Raw genomic sequence first — 20,837 nt, 5'->3', positions numbered from 1 at the left:
ACACCCAGCGACGGTGCGAGACTTTGTTTTGTCTCCAATACGAAAATTCTCGTCAGTGTCTTGACCTCTGCGTCCACATATTCAGTCGAGTTTTTTTTTTTCCAAACTCAGTTACCAGAGTTGTGTTTTTAGCTGCTTCACACCTAGACATCTTGGACATTTTGACTAACCGATTGCTAACTGAATTGCTGTAGGATTGCTAGGACCAAATTAACCAGTCAATGTGAGACACTTAAACGCTACATGAATGAAAAACGTTAAATCTCTAAACACAAACCTTAAAGTCTGTGAATTAGGTAAAAGCCTTAATGAGCAATAACTGGACGGTACTAGTATACTGTAGGTGGTTTTGTTAAAGCAAGGTGACATAAAGCGAACCTATGAAAAGCAGAAAATGCCTGTTATTAGTGCTGACCACACTTGATTGGATGACCTAAGACTTATCTTAAAGCCAGATCTAGAAAGAGTCTCAAAGAACTTAATATACGGAAGCTTTTCCATGTCTTCTGTCCTGAAATTTCATCTCCTTTGGATGAAAATTGCACCTTTTCACCCCTCATAAAATGTTTTGATTAGAAAATTGATTAATAAAACTGATCATGAATGAAACAGTTAAACATAGTTTTATATATCTTACTGAGCACCATCGCCTCACAGCAAGGTGGGGCGGTCCGGGTCCTTTCTAGGGTCTGTCTAGAGTTTGCATGTTCTCTCCGTGTCTGTGTGGGTTTGCTCCTGGATCTCTGGTTTCCTCCCACAGTACAAAGACGTTCAGGTGAGGTGAATTAGAGATACCAAATTGTCCATGACTGTGTTCGATATGACCTTGTGAACTGATGAATCTTGTGTAATGAGTAATTACCGTTCCTGTCATGAATGTAACCAAAGTGTAAAACATGACGTTAAAATCCTAATAAAATAATGAATATCTATGAATGTCTTGTAGCTCGAATCGTTGATTGCTCATCGCCCAGTTTTCTCACTGGATGGGTCATGGCCTTTGGGCATTTGGTTTCATGGTGGTGGAGATAATGCACATACTGCTTTGCTCAATGATCAGTTCTTGATCACTCTTGGTAATCACTCACTTTGATCCTAATCTGCATAAATTAAAACATTTGTGTCACCAACCATTTGCTTCACCTTCAGTTGCCGGAAATTGCCAGCTCTAATTGAAAATGACAGCAGGCCATTGTCATGTCGCTTCGCTGCCGGTCTGAGCGTAGGGTTAGTGTTTGTGTCAAAAGTGTTGGTACTTGTTCATTCTTATCTCATTAACATTTCGTCAAGCTGTCGAGAAGATTCCAGTCCCCATCACATTCACACTGCCTCATTAAAAAAGTTCTCATAGTGATGTTTTCAAAAGCATTCTTCCAAGTTTTGGGTTTTTGTTCAACTAGTAGTGCTACGGCTTTATTGTTGTTCTCCTCAGCAGTGCCGTCCAAATGATTTGTAAATGGGGTGTTTGAATCTAATCCAGTCTAGACAGTCATCTGCACCGATCAGGTTGGTGTGCATGGAGCTGGCAGAGGTCTGTGGTGACGCTCTGGAGTGTGAAGATTGAATTTGGGAGGCTGTAATCTGTGTGGCATTTAGACGCCGTGTGGCATGTGCCCGAGCGCTGATAATGCTGCTGTTTAGAGTGTATAAATCTTTATTTAGCAGATTGATTAGCAGGTCTCTGCAGCTTTGTCACCACAGGAACTATAAACGTTCCAGGTTGACTTTTAATTTCTTCTTTTTGTTCTGAAACTTTCTGTTCAGAGTTTAAACAGAATGGCACAGCCAGAAGGGTTATTCAGCGGCACAGCAGTGGCTTGGATTTAAACAAGGGCATAAAACGCTTTGAGTATTTACCCTTTAAGATGTTTGCTACCTTAAACTTTAATGTTTTATCGATCCACCAGAGACTTTGCAGCTTTTCAGCAGAGTGAGAGAGAGCTAGCATACCTAAATTGCTGTTATCTTCACTTAAGCACCACTGAATGTCTCTTCATTCAGCGCGGTACAATTTGACCCCTCGTGGTTGAAGACCTGGGCCAGAAAGCCGTTTGTAACCATTTAAAATCGCATCTTATGGCCATTATGAATCGACACCCACTGTGCATTTCATCATGTACTCTCGGCGCTCCGTGCCAAAAGATTGTAATTTGTCAGTCTGTGAGAGCTGCTATTTTCACAAAGGTCAGTTTGCTCTTAGCACAGATACCCCAGCTGAAAATGGATCATTGTGATCCGACAGTCTCGTAGCTTATTCCTGATCATATCGCTGGCTAGTTGACATAATACCCGTCCGCTACGCTCCTCTTGTGAGGTCGAAACCTTTAACAAGGTTCAGTATCGCAATTTGGAAATACAATGGATGGGCACTTGTTCAATATCAAGTAGCTAATCTTGAGCAGGACAATCGATCGCCTCATGAAAAGCTTTTATCTTTTTTGGAACGCTCTCATACACGTCCCTTATGGTTTGTGTCGAGATGGATCATTCTGAAAAGAGAAAATCCTTCAGGTGTTTGAGAGACAGAGAGGAGGTGGATGTGTCGATTTAATCTCATGACTGGAGAGACCCCAACATCAGAAATAAACCGAAAACATACAGACCAAGTTATCTACGCTAGATGTAGAACTGGCGGGGCTCGTCCGGGATATATATATATATATATTTTTTTTTTATCCCAGTTGATGTGGTTTGTGTAGGTGAGTGTTGGCTCAATGGTCTGGTTAAATGCTGTCTCTCTGCTTAAGTTAACAAGTTAAGTTAAAATTAACAAGGCTAATGTCAATACAGTTTTGCTAGTTTATAGTTTGTCTGTGTTTTGGCTAAGTTTTGTTTTATTTTTATGATTGTTGTTGTTGCTAGTCTGTCCACTATCTATAGTACCCCCTGTCTGCTCCCATTATTTCCCCTTTCCCTGGGTGGAAGAACAGGTTAGATGTGCGCATGTACATTGTGTGCATGTAGTTGTTTACATGTAGACACACTAGGTTAGAGGGCAGGTACCACCCCTTGTAGTTTTGGTAGTTTAGCCTAGCGTAGCAATTAGCTTTTGTTTTTAGTTGCTAGGTAGGTTAGAGCTTAAACATACAGCATAGTGTAGTTTGTTTTATCATTTTCTTTGGTACTGTCCATGTTCTTTCTCCCAGGTTTGTCCACCAACATCATCACTTGCTTGTGTTTTGTGTTTGTACTGTATATGCATCTATGATGTTACCTGGTGTCGTAGCTGACTTGTTAGTTCATTAAAACCCTCTTTATTATTTGTGCTGGTCTTGTTACTGGTTGTTCAACACCTTCATCTACACAGCCCGCCTTTGTTACTGTTCCCACCCTCCACTCCGAGACTGCCGCCTTTCAGTGGGGACGTAACACATTGGGCTGTTCCAGACTGACACACCAACACTTAATACTAAGCGAAGAGCCCGTACCTTGTGGAAAATGTCAGACGCCAATCACCATAAAACACATCCTGAATATTCTGATTGAATGCCCAAAGTACAACAGAGAGAAACAAAGACTACATATGTCCAAAACATTAAAAGAAACTCTTACTCAAGATAATACAGAAATAATCATCACATTCCTTAAAAATGTAAGACAAGACCAATAAAACTAGCATAAAACACAGATTCCTGCCATGAATATCAGAAATGTGACGCGGCGTTATAAAAAGAAACATAACGTTCGAACATATTTCATGGTGCTTGTTTTGTGTTTGTGGATTCTCTCCCATTAACACGCAACAAAACTTCCAATTAGCCAAACGCAGTGATCAGGTGGCTTACGCTAGGTGCCGAATCAGGCGTACTTTAACACATTGCCACTTAATGAGAGGAGAAAATGCTCCATTATATGACTCCTGTCAAGTTCCTATCTCCATCGGGCATTTTCTAACCGACTGTCCTAAGTATTCACAAGAGGGGCAAAGACTTGATGTGGACACCTGCTGGTTTCATGTCAAATGATTTCTGCAACTGTTCCTTCTGTGACTGACGCACATCCTTCTTTTTTTAATTTATTTATTTATTTTATTTTTTTCTTAAATTTTTACCCCTTTTTCTCCCCTTTTAGCGCATCCAATTGTTCAATTAGCATCGTGCTTCCTCTCTGTCTATGCCGAACCCTGCCCTGACGGAGGTGATCGAAGCTAACCCGTATCCCCTCCGAAACACGAGCAGCAGCCAGATGCATCTTTGCCACCCACACATCGACGAGTTTGGCTTGCTCAAGAAGGCTCATGTACAGGCCCGTCTGAAGTTTGCCAATGAACACCTGAATGATTTAGAGAAAGCTTGGGAGAATGTGATATGGTCAGATGAGACCAAAATTGAGCTCTTTGGCATCAACTCCACTCGCCGTGTTTGGAGGCAGAGAAATGCCCGGTGGGGATGGTGTTCTTGGGGTCATATCCAGCATTTCTCTGCTCCCAGCTCCCCTGAGATCATTGACAAGCTCCTCCCGTGTAATTCTGGACTGACCTCACCTTTCTCAGAATCATTCTTACCCCACCAGGTGAGATCTTGCATGGAGCTCCAGAGTGAGGGTGATTGACTGTGATCTTGTATTTCTTCCATTTTCGAATTATCGCACCAACAGTGGTCTCTTTCTCACCAAGCTTCTTGCTGATGGTCTTGTAGCTCATTCCAGCCTTGTGCAGGTCTACAATCTTGTCCCTGACATCCTTTGATAGCTCTTTGGTCTTGCCCATGGTGGTCGAGCGATTTGAACGGAAGAAACTGATTCTGTGACAGGAGAAAAAAAGCTTATTATTATTATGCGGGTCTTCGTTATGTAATTCTACATGGCACTCACTGCCTGTATAGGTAAATAAATGAGTGACCACATAAAAAAAAGGTATTAGATTCTGTGCCACCCCTGTGTGAGCAATGGTCTCAGTCTGGCCACCCCTATGGAAATTGTCTGACTTCACCACTACATTGTTACATTATTTTTACTGGAAAGACAAAATAAAGAAAAGTGTGTGTAATTCTTACATACTTCTTAAATTTTTTTACGTGTTAACTTATATTAATTCTAAATAAAATCTGAACAAAATTTTTTTTTGCAATAGTGTTTTCTCGAAATAAATAAAATATTTGTCAGTGTTTTGTTATATCGCCAAAAATATCGTTATCGCAAAAATAACCTGAAATATCGTGATATTATTTTAGGGCCATATCGCCCACCCCTACTGTCTATATATCTGCAATAACTGTCTGTCTATCTAAGCATTAACTGTCTGTCTGTGTGTCTGTATATATCTAAGCAATATCTGGTCTGTCTGTATCTAAGCAGTAACTGTCTTATACTGTATATCTAAGCTCTGTCTGTCTATCTAAGCAACAACTGTCTATCTATATATTTAATCAATAACTCAGTCTTTGTCTATCTGTCTATCTGCTCTGTCTGTCTGTTTGTATATATCTAAGCAATAGCTGTCTGTCTGTGTGTCTTTATATATATCTAAGCAATAACTGGTCTGTCTGTCTATATATCTGCTCTCTGTCTGTGTCTGTCTATCTGCAATAACTTTCTGTCTGTGTCCGTCTATATATCTAAGCAATAACTGTCTTTCTATCTGTCTGTCTGCTGTCTGTCTATATCTAAGCAATGGCTGTCTGTCTGTATAATTAAGCAATAACTGTCTTTCTATCTTTCTATGTCTGCTGTCTGTCTATATCTAAGCAATAGCTGTCTGTATAATTAAGCAATAACTGTCTTTCTATCTGTCTGTCTGCTGTCTGTCTATCTAAGCAATAACTGTCTTTGTCTCTCTCTATAGCTGCTTTGTCTGTCTATATTTAAGCAATAACTGTCTGTCTATCTAAGCAGTAGCTGTCTGTGTATATTTAAGCAATAACTGTCTTTGTCTTTCTAAATATCTGCTCTGTCTGTCTGTCTATATATTTAAGCAATAACTGTCTATCTGTACATGTCTGCTCTGTCTGTCTAAGCAATAACTCTTGGTCTTTGTCTGTCTGTCTCTGCAACAACTGTCTATATATGTCTGTCTTTGTCTGTCTGTCTGCAATGACTCTCTGTCTATCTACTGTATAGAGATCTGTCAGCTGTATGATAAACGACTCTTTGGTGGTTATCATGTAACTGGTTGATCACTGTTATTTGCACACTGTTGCTGTTTGAGAGTGGGTTGCATTTATTGAGTCTACCCCGGTCGTCTCGTTTATTACACCAGTATTACTGTGCAGAAAAAATCACCACCTCCCCCAGTCCTAAATTACCCTCTTTCCTTGCGTGCTGGCAGTTGTACTTGCCAAACTGACCCATTTTCGCCGCTGTAATTGAAGAACAGGGAACAGTTTGTAGTGTAAAATGATTAGTGTGGATGCCTGAACCTTAGTGGTCTGATGGGAGGAGATGATCTGCTACGTTCACCGCCATTGTCGTCTTTTTTCTTTTATAAAGGCCCAGTGTTTAGCTTAATAGGTGGGGAGTAACTTTTAAATGACACGCTGCAGTGAAGGCTTTCGACTTAAATCTACATAAATCTTAAGTATAGTAATTACTGTAAAAACTCTAAAAGTTTCAGATATTTTGCTTCTCGTTGCAGTTTAAAAAAACAAACCTTGAAAGGCTCAGCAGATCTGTTGTGTAATTAACAAACTGATTGTGTTCAGTAGAGTTCTGTATGAATGAAGGTGTTTGTCTTCTTTTGCCATGATTTCTTGTTTTTCCTGAGATAAATGTGTTCTGTTTGAGAGTTTGGCAGCACAGTGCTTATGTTTGCTGCCTGACAATATAAACTTGATTACCGATTCACTGCAGTACACCTTTGAGCCAAAACATTAGGACCACCTGCATAATATGCTGTCAAAATGGTTGAGCCAGTCAGTGACAGTTTAACTGTTTTCGGTACGTTTACATTTTCGGCATTTAGCAGACGCTTTTATCCAAAGCGACTTAGTTATGACTTAACACGATCCTTGAGCAATTGAGGGTTAAGGGTCTTGCTCAGGGGCCCAACAGTGGCAATTTGGCGGTGGTGGGGCTTGAACTGGCAACCTTCGATTACTGGTCCAGCACCTTAACCACTGAGCTACCACTGCCCTGTAAATGTGTTAGCTTAGTAAGCTAAACTGTGGTGACATAATCGCCGTAATCGCTGTCCAGGTAGTGCATCTAAATTATTTGCCTTATGAGTTTGATGTCTTATTAGAATCCTCTCTACTGAAGCAGCTGCCCAGGTAGGTTTTTAGACAGACCCAAGATCTGCTGCTCTTGACACATGAACTATGAGGAACTGCCATCAGTACGGCAATCGACAGATCCAGAAATGGGAATTGACATGCACATTTTTTGGGGTGGTGCTAATGTTTTGGTTCAGTATAGGCAAATCACTCGGGCCTATTTGGTGTTGCCACATAACAGCATAAAGCTTTCTCACTGCACACCATATATTATATATGGTTAGCTGTCACCATGGGTATCACATTTTTCGGCAATGGTTGGTCAGCGATTAAGGTACTGGACTAGCCTCACCCTAAATTGCTCAGATTGTGTTTTCACAATTGTAAGTCACTTTGGATAAAAGCTTCAGTTTAGAGCGACAAGAAATACAAAAATAATAATATAACTACAATATAATATATAAAATACAGGACCAATAAAACTAGCATAAAACACTGATTCCTGCATATCATAAATGTGATAACATGACGTTATAAAAACAAACCAGAGGAGAGTGAAGATATTCTGTATTATTTATTCATCAGTTGCTTTGTGTCTCTCAAACTGGTGGTGGCACGGTGGCTCGGTGGGTAGCGCTGTCGCAAGAAGGTCCTGGGTTCGATCCCCAGGCGGGGCGGTCCGAGTCCTTTCTGTGTGGAGTTTGCATGTTCTCCCCGTGTCCGCGTGGGTTTCCTCCGGGAGCTCCGGTTTCCTCCCACAGTACAAAGACGTGCAAGTGAGGTGAATTGGAGACACAAAATTGTCCATGACTGTGTTCGATATAAACTTGTGAACTGATGAATGTTGTGTAATGAGTAACTACCGTTCCTGTCATGAATGTAACCAAAGTGTAAAACATGACGTTAAAATCCTAATAAACAGACAAACAATCCCACAAACTGGTCTCAACCACTGCATCATGTTTTGAATAATACATTTTAACTAGCCAGACCGGCGTCTGTTCCTCCTTCTGTGGTTTGTTTCTGTTTGTCCAGTATAAATGCAGAAGAAATGCTAATGCGTGTGTGTGTGTGTTCCTCTTTAGGAGAGGCCATGCGACAGGCCTCGGGCGAGTTCGCCGAAGACCCCTGTTCCTCAGTGAAGAGAGGGAACATGGTGCGATCAGCTCGGGCTCTTCTCTCAGCCGTCACACACCTGCTGGTGCTGGCCGACATGTCCGACGTCTACCTGCTCCTGCTGCAGCTCAAACTGGTGATGTGCTCGCACACACACACACACACACACACACACACACACATCATTACTTCTCTTTACAGTCATGAGATTGTGTAGGTTTTTATTTTTGATTTTTACCACGACCCAGGCCACACAAACAGCACAACAAAACGACAAAAACACAGAATGAAATATACTTCATAAAAATGTTGGCAATCTGGTCCCACTGTGGTTTACGAGATGTAACGTAAAGCCTCCACAAGTGGCCGTTCGTGTAGAATAGAACGCCTTCATTTGTCATATATACATATACAGTTGTACAGTACAATGAAATTCTTTCTTCACATATCCCAGCTTGTTTGGAAGCTGGGGTCAGAGCGCAGGGTCAGCCATCGTATGGCGCCCCTGTAGCAGACAGGGTTATAAGGGCCTTGCTCAAGGGCCCAACGGTGGCTGCGTGGCAGAGCTGGGATTCGAACTCTTAACCACTGTCCCACAAGTTCATTTAAAATTCGTTTATTTATCAAAATCTGCCAAACACTCGCTACAATAAGGCACATCCTGATAGAACGCCCCAAATACACCAAGGAGAGACAACAAGTACACACGCCTAAAACCATAAAAGAAATTCTAACACAAGACAATGCAAGAAAAGGTTTAACCTAGTATGCAGCCATCAAAATGAAATATAAAATGAAAAATATAAGACAAGATAAATTAGACAGACAGAAACATATCTGTTTTGTTTTGCCATTAAATGACACGAGTTGAACATGGTGTTAAAACCCAAATAAAGAAATTAAATTGTTATTATTATTATTAAAGACCCCTTTTTTTGGCTGGGTTCACTAGACCCGGTTGTATAGGGGCAGTGTGAGTGGGACTGCATCATTTATCAAAAGTAAAGTGTTTGTGCATTAAAATGTTCTAAAGTTGGCACACGACTGTCGTCAACCTGGCCGGGCATTCGCACAAACAAAACTGAACTGGGTCTCATTCTATTGACGCTGCGATTATGCATGGGTCTCTCTGGATCCAGTGTGGGACCAGTGGGAACCCTGTTTGTGGGAACAGATTTGACATGTTTTAGAGAATGGCATTCTGGGAAAATTACAGCATAGTGACTAGTGAGCCATAAAACTGCGAGACCAGGTTTGTATTTTCGACAGCAATTATGCGTTTACTAATCCTTTAATCGCTTGTTGTAGCTTTATAGCGCTTTAGGATTTAATGCTCTTTGATTGAAGCATTTCAGTTTTTATGAAGTCGTTTCCTTTTTTTTTTTTATCTTCTCATGAAGTTGCCATGTATTAAAATACATTCAATATAAAACTGCATAAAAGTACATAAACCATCTGTACTGTTGTAAACTCTGAGCATGAAAACAATCCAAGAGTGTCCGTCACGGTCAACAGAAGGTGCTTTTGCTGTGTATCATTTAAAAGGTGTAAACGCTGCTGTGATCAACACTAGATGGTGTGTGGGCTACCCTTAGCCCCCTGTAAAAACTGCTTAAATTCAATAAAATATTAAAAATAATAAAATGAAATGAATTAAACTACACACCCTTGGGTGGCACGGAGGCTTGGTGGGTAGCACCGTCACCTCACAGCCAGAACGTCCTGGGTTCGAGCTCCGGTTTCCTCCCACAGTCCAAAGACGTGCAGGTGAGGTGAACTAGATATACAAAATTGTCCATGACGATTGAGATTAAACTTGAACCGATGAATCTTGTGTAACCTGTAACTACCTGCCCTGTCATGAATGTAACCAAAGTGTGTAAAACATGACGTTAAAATCCTAATAAATAAAATAAATAGGGATGTCCCGATCACGTTTTTTTGTTCCCGATCATTAATTTTGATCCCGATCCGATACCGCGTCTCAGACCGATACTTGCATTTTCTAGATATTGTCTAGATAAGAACTAGATAATACTGTTCACACAGTGCACACTTCAAGTACATTACAGTTATTCAGATTCATCCAATGTATATGTTTAACAACTGAATAGCTCTGCAGTGCTGTAGGAAAAAATGCTGCATCCAAGCTATTGGCTTAATGTTCTTTTATTTTTACAAAATCAATCAAAATGAGTGAGATAATTACAGTTTTACTTTAAACTTTACATTCAAAGAAAAAAAATGTTTAATGCAGTGATGCACTAAAAATGAACAGAAATCTGTGTAGCAGCTTAACTTGAATATAAGAAAAAAAGTTACTTAACAGCATTACAGTAAAACCTGAATACCAAAATAAAATGGAAAGTCACTCTTTTGTTATGAAGGAAAGCCAGTTCTTAAAGTGCTTGTATTGTGACAGTGGTTTGATGGACGTTTCTATTTGAAGTGAGTGTGTTTTGACCCTTTGGGGCTTCCATAGTGCATGGAATAGCGTGCTTGACTCTAGCTGTCCGGTATTCGGTACCATAACAGTTAATAAGTTAATAAAGTGTTCTGCTCCTGACAATATGTGAATATACCGTGTATTTATTTCTTTATTAAACGAGTGCATCACTACGTTGTTTTGTAAACCGGAGTGATCCTCGACTCACACACCATATAAACAGTAAAATTCTACAGTAATGAACGCAGCTCTGCTACTACCGCCTCGTGAAACGCTCGCATTGCAAACATTACACTAAACTGTTGGACTTTCCAATTCAGCGGACATGCTGATGTAAAACAAAAGATCGGGATTAAGATCGGGTTTAGTAAAGCCGATTCCGATCAGTTAAAAAATGCCTTGATCGGCCCCGATCTTTGAGATCGGATCGGGACATCCCTAAAAATAAACCGTACACCCTCAGTCATGCTCACAACACCCTAATCCCTGTGAAGTATCTTTTGAAATTGCTATAAAGAATCAACCCCCTGCTGCATGGCCTGTTTGACCTTTCAAAGAACTTGTTATTCAACCATGACAGTAGCCACAGCAGCTAACATGGCGTTGCGTTAAGAATCGTACTAACAGTGGGTCTGTCTTCTAACCTAGTGAGCTGCCTTGCTGCCTACTACCTAGCTGAGCAGCTGCCTAGAGAGGATTCTAATAAGACGTCGAACTCAAGGCAGATTATTTAGATGCACTAGTTAAACAGCGATTACGTCATCGCAGTCTTTGCTAACTAAGCTAACACAGTTAGCCTCAGGCTATTCAAACCAGTGGGCTGAGCTGACAGAAATCGCTAGCATGCCAGCTAACGTCTCCCTCTGTGTACTGAAAACGGTTAAACTGTCACGGACAGGTCTGAATTTGTGCCGCACTGAATGCTGGGATTGACTTCACCGCTAAGGAAGCACCGCACACTCCCTCGTTATTCAGTCAGATTATCACTTTAGGGGCATTTTTTTTTTTTAATGTTCCCCTTTTTCTCCCCCTTTAGCGCATCCAATTGTTCAATTTGCATCATGCTTCCTCTCTGTCTATGCTGAACCCTGTCCTGACCGAGGAGATCGAAGCTAACCCGTATCCCCTCCGAAACATGGGCAGCAGCCGGATGCATTTTTGCCACCCGCACATTGATGAGTGTGGCGCCACCTAGCGTTGCATGCGGAGAGACACACCCTAAGGGCGCTCTTCCTCATCTCTGTGCAGGCGCCTCTAATCAGCCGGCAGAGATTGTAATCGCATTCTGACAGAGAGAGACACACATCCGGTTCTTTGTCCCGCCCCCAACTGAGCAACCGGTCAATCGTTGTTCATACAGTCACTCGGCCTCGAACCGAGGAGGCAGAGCTGGATTCGATACGATGTACTCAGAATCCAGCTCTGGTGTCAGCGTGTCTTTTTACCGCTGCGCCACCTGAGCGGCATTAGGAGCATTTTAAGGGATCTAAGAATTTAGACATGCCTTCTTCTCAGAAGTGTAGGATGATGAAGACTGCGTCTATGTAGAGAGATCACTAGATTTTCGGACAGACCCAATGTGTGGTTACTGTTGTTCCCCATGTAGTGCACATTGATACAAGCTATTAGGTGATTTGGGAATTGGTTGATGGTAAGAGGGCCGAGACGATTCATCAGCGCTTTCACATTTAGCCGTGATTGTACGGAGCACAAAGGCTGACTAATCAAGTATCAAATTTGTCGCCTGCCATTTTTATAATAAGCCGTAATATCCGTTGGTCGACACTCCATTTTTCTTTCCTGTAAACGCTTCACTGGCCTTTTGTCCACAGCTCTTCTCGATTACGTAGAGCTCGGAGACTTTTGTTACAGTAGAAGAAAAAGTACCTGGCTTTTTCCTTTTGGTCATTCATCTTTTTCACGGCAGAGGCTCATGGGGTCCCACGCCCTCCTCTTTTTATATAGTGTGGGATCAAATGTCAAGCAGAACTATTTTAAGTTCCTCAGCAGTGCTGCAATAGTCGTAACGGTGTGAAGTGAGTGTGAAATGGAAGGAATGTGGCCGAGTAGCTTCCTAGGTGTTCTTGTTCCACCATCGGTCTGATTCTAAACGCTCAGATCTGGTTTGGTGCTCGGCCCCGGATAGAATAGAAAAAGCCTTCCCATTACGTGTGTACTAGAGTGAGTGAGTGAGGCTGAAGACTGAAGGGTGTGCCTCAGGGAACAAAGCCACTTGGTCCAAATTATTTTCACTACCAGCAGAGCAAGTATAATGAGAGGCTGTTTGGTCAGAACCAAATGTTTTCTTTTCCTACTCTGCTCACCATTCGTGCGTCCATATTTAGTTTGAACTGCATTTCGAAGGTTAGTCCACACACACACACAAAGACAAAGACTACATATGCCCAATAAATTAAGACATCCTCACCCAAGATAATACAGAAGTAATCATCAAATGTTTCAATAATATAAGATTGAAAACATATAAATATTATATATTTACATATATGAAAATAATGCAAGACCAATACAACTAGCATAAAGTGCCAATTCCCACCTTTCTGAGTCGAGTTTGCATGTTCTCCCCGTGTCTGCGGCGGTTTCCTCCGGGTGCTCCGGTTTCCTCCCACAGTACAAAGACGTGCAAGTGAGGTGAATTGGAGATACAAAATTGTCCATGACTGTGTTCAGTATAACCTTGTGAACTGATGAACCTTGTGTAACGAGTAACTACCGTTTCTGTCATGAATGTAACCAAAGTGTCTAAAACATGATGTTAAAGTCCTAATAAACAAACCCTCAAAACTTTGCAGTGTATCTGTGGGAATTTGTGCCCATTTAGTCAAAAAGCATTTGTCACACTGCATAGCACTCTAATAGGCTGGCACACTGCATAGTGTTTAAACCCCCAAGTTTAAGCCATCTGTATATTGTAAGCCAAGACAGTCTAGCCATCCCGGAGTTTGAATCTTAGCAGAGCTGCTGACCTGACCAGGCATCCTCACAAACACAACTGGTCATGTTTGAGGGATGTTTGCATTATGTGATCTTTGGGATTGGGCCTGGTGCCTGCGCTAGTTGGTTAGATCGGGGCCTGGGGGGGGGGTCTCATTGTAGGTCTAGATTAATTGATAAAAGAAATCCTATTTGGCTGGAAATTGATGGCACATGGCTCTTGCTTTCAGACTTGGACGTTTGGACCGTTCTGTTTTAAGGGGCAAAACCTGTTAGCATAGCCGTCATACAGTATGTAGACCTTGGGTTTGATCCTTACCACAGAAAACTGACAAAACGCAGACCTCACAATGCAAAACATGCTGAATATGAACTTCTCTGGTGTCGTCATGCAACTGTTTTTCTTGGAAGTTGCATACACACTGAGGCCCTAATTATAATGAGCTGCCTGATAAAAGACTAATCGACATTTCTATGCTTGTTCTGTGTTTTAGCTAAAGCTCAGTTGCGTATCCAATAGCAGACATGGATTTCTGGTTGAATTCTTCAGCCGCCGTTGTTTTTCCACGTTTGATTGGTTGTTGCTGCAGATCAGATTAGCAACACCCAGCTTCTCTGAGATTAGATAGCTATCGAGTTGCGACGTGTCGGCGGCTTTATGCCGCCGAGGAACGTTCACTCACGGCTGCACTCGGAGGGACGTAACGTTGTCGCTGAGTGCTTAAACGTTCTCCATCTTTGGCCATCTCTGTTTTTGTGAGAAAGTTTACTTTGAAACACTTTTTTTTAACAGTTTAACAGTCAATTTCTTTGATTTGCAGCTCTAGGCTGAATGTTTTCTAAAAGTCATGAATGAACATGTAAAGCTTCTGTTAAAGTTAAGGGCTTTTGACACTTAATTGGGAATACAGCTTCCTCTATAATTATTGCTTATTCATTTAAAATATTTACAATTTATTATGAGTAGAAATATAAAAGTAGAAATAAATATATTCCCATTAATATACTGTATATTCCCATTAACATATAACACCAGGTCATCTAGCATCATTCAACTAAACATTCCCAAAACATACACTGCCTTTGGCTCTTCATCATTTCAGTTATCTGCTGCTAGAGATTGGAACACACTCCAGAAAACTTTAAAACTACAGGTTTTTATCCCGATCTCAAAATGTAAGAACAGCATTAGGAATATTTTTACTAATACATGTACTTGTTTTACTATGAATTGACTGTTTTACTATTATGATTATAATTTTTGTTTCGTTTTTTTCTTCTTTTCCCCCTGTTGATGTTGTACTCCCTTTTCCTCAAGTAGACTCTTCTACTTGCCAGGCTGTTCTTGTAAATAAGAATGTGTTCTTAATGACTCGCCTGGTTTAATTAAAGGTTAAATAAAAAATAAAAAAAAATAATATGTGTTTTAATGTGACAGTCTATTGCTCTAGTTTATAAGGGTTTAAATCTCAGCGGTGCTGTCGGCCAGCCGGTTGTCTACATAGATGTGATTGGCAGTGCCTGAGAGGGCCAAAGCCCTGCATTGGATTGGCATTCCTATCCAGATTATTCTTGCCTTGTGCCCAGTGTGTTCCGGCCACGTCTGAAATGAAGTGATTAGTACAGTTTACATGGTCAGCCATGAGTTTCTGTTTTCCTGGGATATAAATATGTGGAGAGTAAAGTACAGTGAAATTCTGTTTTGCATATCCTAGCTTGTTTGGAAGTTGGGGTCAGAGCGCATTGCATGACACCCCTGGAGCTGGCAGCGTTAAGGGCCCAGCAGTGGCAGGATTTGAACCCACAACCTTTTATCTGATAGCCCAAAGCTCTACCCACTATGCTACCAACGGTCTGTATTCTTTATATTGACCTCACACGCATTAAGGAGGATGGTTAAAGAGCCCAAATAGTCTTTAAACATCCAGAGCTGTGTAGTTGCAAGGTGTTGTTTCTTTTTACTACCCCTGGCAACTGAGTTCTGACACTGTGTTCAAACATGTAAGCAATAACTGACAGCCTCAGCCAGGAGGCCTGTATAGTGCTTTTGACAATAGACATATTTACAGAATCCGGGACCAACGGACCAAAAACCCCCTGTTGAGCAAGCCGAGGGTGACGGTGGCAAGGAAAATTCTCTTAAAATTACAGGAAGAAACCTTGAGAGGAATCAGACTCAACTGGGACCTCCATTCTCCTTGGACAATGGACCAAAGTACCCCTAACTGATCCCATAATTAAGGTTCTACCTTGGTCATCCTAAGACTGAAAACGTATATAATACAAGACCAATACAACTAGCATAAAGAACCGATTCCTGCCGTGAATATTACAAATGATCATCCAGGCCTGTGGTATGAGCTAAAAAGGAGAATCCACAAGCATGGAACTGGGAAGCTGAAAGATCTAGATTCTGTGTGGAGGAATGATCTCTCTGTTCCCACATAGTCTTCTACTGTAATGCTAAATAAAATTGAAGAACAAGTGCTGTTATCTGCAAAGGGAGGCTGCACAAGGTGCTAAATGAACAGTACTGAAAATTGTGGTCACCATATATGTGTGAGAATATTTTATGAGATTATTTTGGCTATTTTATTTCATATACCAGTCGTTTAATCCTGGACAGAATTGAAGCAGGTCCGGTTCCTCTGGGAAAGAGTAATACACCGCTACACCACTGGAGCCCAGGGATGCATACAGTCGTCTTTAAATAGCTTGGATATAATTGTATCACACTTTTTTAGGTGTTTTAACCACAATTCGTTGCCAGATGGATGTGGACACCAATTTTCATTTATTTTTCTGGCTGGGCCCTTGAGATTGCAGGGAGGTATGAAATTGGAACACGTTGCTGTTTCTCATGGCAGAAATTAATTTATTTGGGGCTCATTAATATCATTAATACTATTTAAATGCTAAAACATGCAATTTAAAGTACATACATGGAAAGGCAGACTTTTTTCTTCAATGGATATGAAAAATATGTGATATCACAGCATAAACTATAAGGCTTTCATATGCTTACAATTAGGGATGCATCAATACCATTTTTTCCCAACCGAGTACATGTATTTTTGTACTTGCCGATACCGATACCTATTTAGAATGATGGAGTTAAGGAGTTAGAGGTTAATAAATATTTTTGCAATGCAGTGTTCTGTTTTGTAGAGAACGATCAGGTCAGAAATACTGTAAAACGTGTGTGTGTGCTGATGTATTCTGATATAGACTCTATTATCCCCCTGTCCCACCTGTTTACACTCCTCTCCTGCGTTTCCCCTCACACCGTATCCTGCGTTCTCATTGGCTGTTTGACATGTCAGTCATTCCCAGTCGCACATCTGAGATCAGATATCTGACGTGCTAGAAAACTCGAGCGGTCGGCGAGCCGGTCGGATCGAGTTGTTGGATAGTTCACACTTAGCGATCGAGAGCCGAGTTTTGATCGCCGAGCGAACGCCGAGTTGCTCCCGAGCCGGCAAATCTAGCGCCGACCGGTCGCCGAGCGAAAATCAGGGCAAAAATCGTGTAGCGTGAACCAGGCATAACGCAGCAACGTGCACTAGGTACACGGTATCGGATGTTTAGTATCGGAGCCTCGTTTGCGAGTACGAGTACAAGTTAATGAGCGCGGTATCGGGCAAATACCCGATACCAGTATCGGTACTCATGCATCTCTACTTACAATGCTCTGGCTCTTAGTTAAACTAAAGTACAACAGTTTAGAGAATCAGTTTTTCTCTGCCGTGTCTGTGCTTCACTTTGGTCTATCTTATAAACAATTTGTCTCATTGGCTTTGGTTTGTAAAAGGTCAACAGCAAACTTACTCGGTCAGATTGAACCTTTGAGTTCAGCGGCAAGCAGTAAAAACCTGCAGATCATGTTCATGTTAAGACAGTATGCATGTAGTTTGGTTTCCCTGGATGGAAATTGCACTTATCCCCCCTCACAAAACATTTTGACGAGTATATAGATGATTGAAACTGATCATAAATGAAAGTATTACATTTTATTTTGATAACTTGCTGAGCAAGAAGGTCCTGGGTTCGATCCAGTCCGGGTCCTTTCTGTGAGGAAGATGCATGATCTCCCCGTGTCTGTGTGGGTTTCCTCCCACAGTCCAAAAACATGCAGTCAGGTTAGGAAACACTGAATTGCCCTATAGGTGAATGTGTGTGTGTGTGTGCCCTGTGATGGACTGGCGCCCCATCCAGGGTGTTACTGTGTGCCTTGCGCCCATTGAAAAGCTGCGACCCTGATTGGATAAGCGGTTAAGAAAGTGAGTGAGTGAGAACTTGCTGAGCTGTTGCCTCACAGCAAGAAGGTCCTGGGTTTGATTCCCAGGTGGAGCGATCCGGGCCCTTTCTGTGTGGAGTTTGCACGGTCTTCCTGTGTGTTTCCTCCGGGAGCTCCCGTTTCCTCCCACAGTACAAAAACATGCAAGTGAGATGAATTGGAGATACAAAATTGTCCATGACTGTTTGAACTGCTGAACCTTGCGTAACCAGTAACTACCGTTCCTGTCATGAATGTAACCAAAGTGTGTAAACATGATGTTAAAATCCTAATAAATACAAAAATAAGATAAATCAATGCCGTAAGTTATTACAGTAATTTAAAATTCTTACCCAGCTTTGTGCCACTCCACTGTTGTGCTGTTATGGTCAGCGCTTTGGGGCACTTCTGTAATTAACCTTTGAAGTGTTTAAGTGCTGAAATTTTGGCCTTTGGGTGATTTGAGCTTTTAGCTGAAATGTGTTTAATGGTGCATTTGATGCAAACATTTGTTTTTGGTTAAAGTAGACTACCTCGCATCACTCTCTGTCCCTCCGGAGGGCCATTAAATACTGAAACACGCTTTACGCCTACCCTGGTCGGATTTAACAAACATCCGGGCGCCTTCAGGGGGGAAAAACAGTCCATGATTTGTGTTCGCTCGATCAATCGTTCTAGTTTATCTACCCCTTAATATCCATCTTCACAAATCCTCTGTGTACTCTATATCGGATTTGATCGGCTTAAAGCAAACCCACCCCCAAAGCATTGAGTATATTTTCATCTAATTGAATGTCTAATTTGTTTTTTCTTTTTTGGGGGCGGATTTCTGATTGCTTTTGCACTGAAACGGCATCCTGACTTCTGGTTATTTCACGGTGTATGGATGTGTAATCCAATCACTAGAAACGATTCTTTTTTTCTCTTAATTATACCTTTGTGTTCTGTAGCTTGTTTGTAGACTTGCAGTGCTGTGACAGTATATTGTCTAAGCAATTGAGGGTTAAGGGCCTTGCTCAAGGGCCCAGCAGTGACAACCTGGCAGTGGTGGGGCTTGAACCAGCGACCTTTTGAATACTAGTCCAGTACCTTATTGGTACCTTAACCCAGTGCTCCCCAACCCTTTTTACACCACGGATGGGGGGGCGGGGGATTTAAAATAGAATAACTCTACTACTCACAAATGAGCTTTTTTTCACTGCAATGAGATGCTGCTCCCACCTGGGGGTGATATGAGATGATAAACACCCGTGTGTTGGAAATGGAAGCAGTGTTTTCATTGCTGATGTAGTGATCTCTAATTATTTATTCTTTGCGGCCCGGGGGTTGTGGACCGCTGCCTTAACCAGTGGACATGTTAACATCTATTGCTTCAGTAAGAGAAGCGTTAAATCTTATTAAAGAGATACGCAGCTACAACAGATTCCAGGATTAGTAAACGCGGGATTGCTATCTAAAACACAAACCTCACTGTTTACACCTCACTAATTGCCATGCTGTTTCCCCCCCCCCCACAGTGCCATGGTTCTAAATTGAAGTGGAATTAACCCTTTAATTGTTTCACAAAAAATATGTTTAAACACATTAATTATTTGCATTTTTTTTTAGTTTCTTGGTGCTATACCAACAACAAACAAATATATATATATATACAGTGTATCACAAAAGTGAGTACACCCCTCACATTTCTGCAAATATTTTATTATATCTTTTCATGGGACAACACTAGAAATAAAACTTGGATATAACTTAGAGTAGTCAGTGTACAACTTGTATAGCAGTGTAGATTTACTGTCTTCTGAAAAATAACTCAACACACAGCCATTAATGTCTAAATAGCTGGCAACATAAGTGGAGAATAAGCCATCTTTGTGGAGAGCAACAATTAAATTTCTCACATCCTCAGAGAGTTCTTTGCCATGAGGTGCCATGTTGAATATCCAGTGGCCAGTATGAGAGAATTGTACCCAAAACACCAAATTTAACAGCCCTGCTCCCCATTTACACCTGGGACCTTGACACATGACACCAGGGAGGGACAACGACACATTTGGGCACAATTTGGACATGTTCACTGTGGGGTGTACTCACTTATGTTGCCAGCTATTTAGACATTAATGGCTGTGTGTTGAGTTATTTTCAGAAGACAGTAAATCTACACTGCTATACAAGTTGTACACTGACTACTCTAAGTTATATCCAAGTTTTATTTCTATAGTGTTGTCCCATGAAAAGATATAATGAAATATTTGCAGAAATGTGAGGGGTGTACTCACTTTTGTGATACACTGTATATATATATAAAATTTAAATACAGCAAAATACAGTAAAGTATTTAGACTCAAATGGATGAGCAGTCCATTACAGGGTTAAACAGGTCAGGGTTCTGTTAAATAGGTGAAGTGTGTGCGTGTGTGTATATGGTAGAGATTTGACTTCATATAGTAATGCCTGTTTTGTTTGCAGGTGGAAGATAACCTGGTGAAGGTGCGTAACGCCGAGACTGAGCAGGATCTGGGAATCCAGTACAAAGCTCTGAAACCTGAGGTGGACAAACTCAATATGATGGCAGCCAAGAGACAGCAGGTACGCAATCAGCCGTAATTAGAACTGCAGCTTCAGCTTAAACAAACTGTACACGTGTACGTCGGTCATCCAGTCATGTGACCTCCAAACCCTGGTTAGGAGCTTCAGTGAATGTTCATGCCAAACATCAGAATGGGGGAAAGAAACGGGATCTTTACGTGGGTCTGGATGTTTAAATATGCCGGATGCGTTCCCCTTGTAGAGTTAGTATCTAGGGTACACAACGGGGTAACACTGAGTGTGTAATGCTCAATAGGAATGAATGAACCAGACACTAATACTTTTTTTCAACAAGTTTAATGAATACGAG

At 41.3% G+C, this 20,837-nt stretch overlaps 1 protein-coding gene across 1 annotated transcript in view; it reads left to right on the top strand.

Moving 5' to 3' along the window:
- Window positions 1-20,837, top strand: part of ctnna1 (catenin (cadherin-associated protein), alpha 1) — a 238,033-nt gene that overhangs the window by 18,751 nt on the left and 198,445 nt on the right. The window contains exons 4-5 of the mRNA XM_063018999.1: window positions 8,234-8,400; window positions 20,408-20,527. Coding sequence (XP_062875069.1) covers window positions 8,234-8,400; window positions 20,408-20,527 — 287 coding nt within the window. The remainder of the gene's footprint in view (window positions 1-8,233; window positions 8,401-20,407; window positions 20,528-20,837) is intronic.

The sequence above is a fragment of the Trichomycterus rosablanca genome, chromosome 1, assembly GCF_030014385.1.
Source record: "Trichomycterus rosablanca isolate fTriRos1 chromosome 1, fTriRos1.hap1, whole genome shotgun sequence".
NCBI lineage: Eukaryota > Metazoa > Chordata > Actinopteri > Siluriformes > Trichomycteridae > Trichomycterus > Trichomycterus rosablanca.
This window is presented reverse-complemented; position numbering and strand designations above follow the sequence as displayed.